Source organism: Vombatus ursinus, unplaced genomic scaffold (genome assembly GCF_900497805.2).
Source record: "Vombatus ursinus unplaced genomic scaffold, bare-nosed wombat genome assembly UNPS02014786.1, whole genome shotgun sequence".
Lineage (NCBI taxonomy): Eukaryota > Metazoa > Chordata > Mammalia > Diprotodontia > Vombatidae > Vombatus > Vombatus ursinus.
Genome location: NW_020954564.1, coordinates 44,184,497 through 44,186,585, shown reverse-complemented (window position 1 = coordinate 44,186,585; position 2,089 = coordinate 44,184,497). Strand labels below are relative to the sequence as shown.

General features: G+C 42.9%; 1 protein-coding gene across 1 annotated transcript; it reads right to left on the bottom strand.

Moving 5' to 3' along the window:
• Window positions 1–434: 434 nt before the first annotated feature.
• On the bottom strand, window positions 435–1,388 carry LOC114047250 (olfactory receptor 1B1-like). The gene has a single exon (XM_027868032.1). It carries the CDS (start codon window positions 1,386–1,388, stop codon window positions 435–437), a length of 954 nt encoding a protein of 317 aa, XP_027723833.1.
• Between the last annotated feature and the right edge of the window lie 701 nt (window positions 1,389–2,089).

Sequence of the window (2,089 nt, the reverse complement as noted above, 5' to 3'; positions counted from 1 at the left end):
AGAAAACAAAACAAAACAAAGCAAAACAAACACAACAGCCTGGTCCAGAGTTGAAAAGACAACTAGATTTGTAGTCAGAAGACTTGGTTTCAAAGTCTACCTGTTGCTTCATGTGTGACCCAATATATAAATAGAATATAAAATGGTGCACATCCAATATTAGGCAGGTTAGTTAATATCTCTGAGACTCAGTTTCCTCAGCTGCAAAAGGGAAATAATAATACTTGTACTACATATCTCACAGAATGGTTTTGAGAATCAAAAATTATAAAGTAATTTATAAATGGCAAGCTCCATATATTATATCATCTGGAATTCTATTTCCCTAGGTTCTTCCATGGTCTTTATGATTGCCATTCACCATCATTATCCTCCAGGCTCTAAATTTTTGTTGACCTGTCCCATATGAACCATGAGTCTTAGAGCCAGAGCAATCAGGGGGTCACTTGACTAGGAACAAGAAATCTGTGAAGGGCACCCTTAACATCCTTATTGCGGAGGCTATAGACAAATGGGTTGGCAAGAGGAGTAATGGCTGTGTACATCACAGCAGCTGCCATATCCTGCTCCTGAGAGTTCTGGGAGGGGGGCTGGAAGTAGACCCAAATGATGGTGCCATACAGGAAAGTGACCATGGTGAGATGGGAACCACAGGTGGAGAAAGCCCTCCTTCGGCCAGCAGCTGAGGGCAGCTGCAAGATGGTAGCTGCAATGCGAGCATAGGAGAGTAGAATGAGAGCACAGGGTCCCAGCATGAGCAACCCACCCTCCAGAAAGATAGCCAGCTCATTGATTTGTGTGTTAGAACAGGATGTCCTCAATAGGGGCCGGTGGTCACAGAAAAAGTGGGGAAGGTGGACAGCACCCTCATTGTCAACAGCCCACTGGAGGGGCAAGAGGAGCCCTGCATGCAGAAGAAAGTGAATGAAAGACACAACCCAACAAGAAGCCAGTAGACGGGCACAGACTTGTTGATTCATTACAACTGGATAGTGCAATGGGTCACAGATGGCCACATAACGGTCCAGGGCCATGACAGCCACCACCAGTGTGTCTGTGACACCAAATACATAGAAGAAGAAAAATTGCATTAGGCAACGCACAGCAGGGATGGCTGGCTGGGCAGAAATCAGGTGGACTAGTAGCTGGGGTAAGGTAACTGTGGCCTGCCCTATGTCAGCCATAGAGAGGCCACGTAGCAGATAGTACATGGGTGTGCTGAGTCGTGAGTCTTGAGAGATGAGCAGGACTAATGTTAAATTACCCACCATAGCACCCATGTAGATAGTCAAGAACAGCAGGAAAAGAAGGCTTTTGGGAGGACCACCTCTCCACAACTCCACTAGAAGGAATACTGGTGTGTGGGAGGCATTAGAGGCACAAACCATGGTGTAAGAGGGGGAGGTCAGAAGCACATGAAGGAAAGAGAGAGGATGACTTCAATCTTCAAACAGATCTCAGCCACACCAATTAATCAATTTAGTTCTGAAGTAATCTCCCTGTTTGATATCTTCAATTTCTCCCTCTTTGATGGCTCTTCTCTCTCTGCCTTTAAACAATCAATAAAGCAATAAAATAGTATAGAGTGCAGTAATTAGTCACTGTTGGGACAGGCAGGGATAACACAAATCATGAAAGAAGATATGCTTTTTAATCTTAAGAAACTTGCAATCTAATTGGAAAGATAAGAAACCCACATTTAAAAGTGCACAACTTTGTTGAGCATTGTATTATTTGATAAATCCCTTCCCTTTTGGATCCCAGTTTATTCATCTGTGACATGAGGATTTGGAAAGAACAATAAAAGGAAAGAATTCTGTTTAATTATAATGAGAAGGCATAGCCCCAGAGAAGACATGAGGAAATGTGCCTCCATTTCATTGGAAAGGTGGGGAACTATGAGTGTGGAATTTTACAATCACAGTCATATACATACATGTGTCAACTAGTTTTGTTTAAAATTTTTCCTTTTTTTATAAAGAAAGCATTAACATGCATAGAGCAGAGTTCAACTATTCTGGGATACCATGAGGTGGGAATTACTGTAATCCCCTCATGTTCCCTCAAGGGAAGGGTCAAGGATAACACT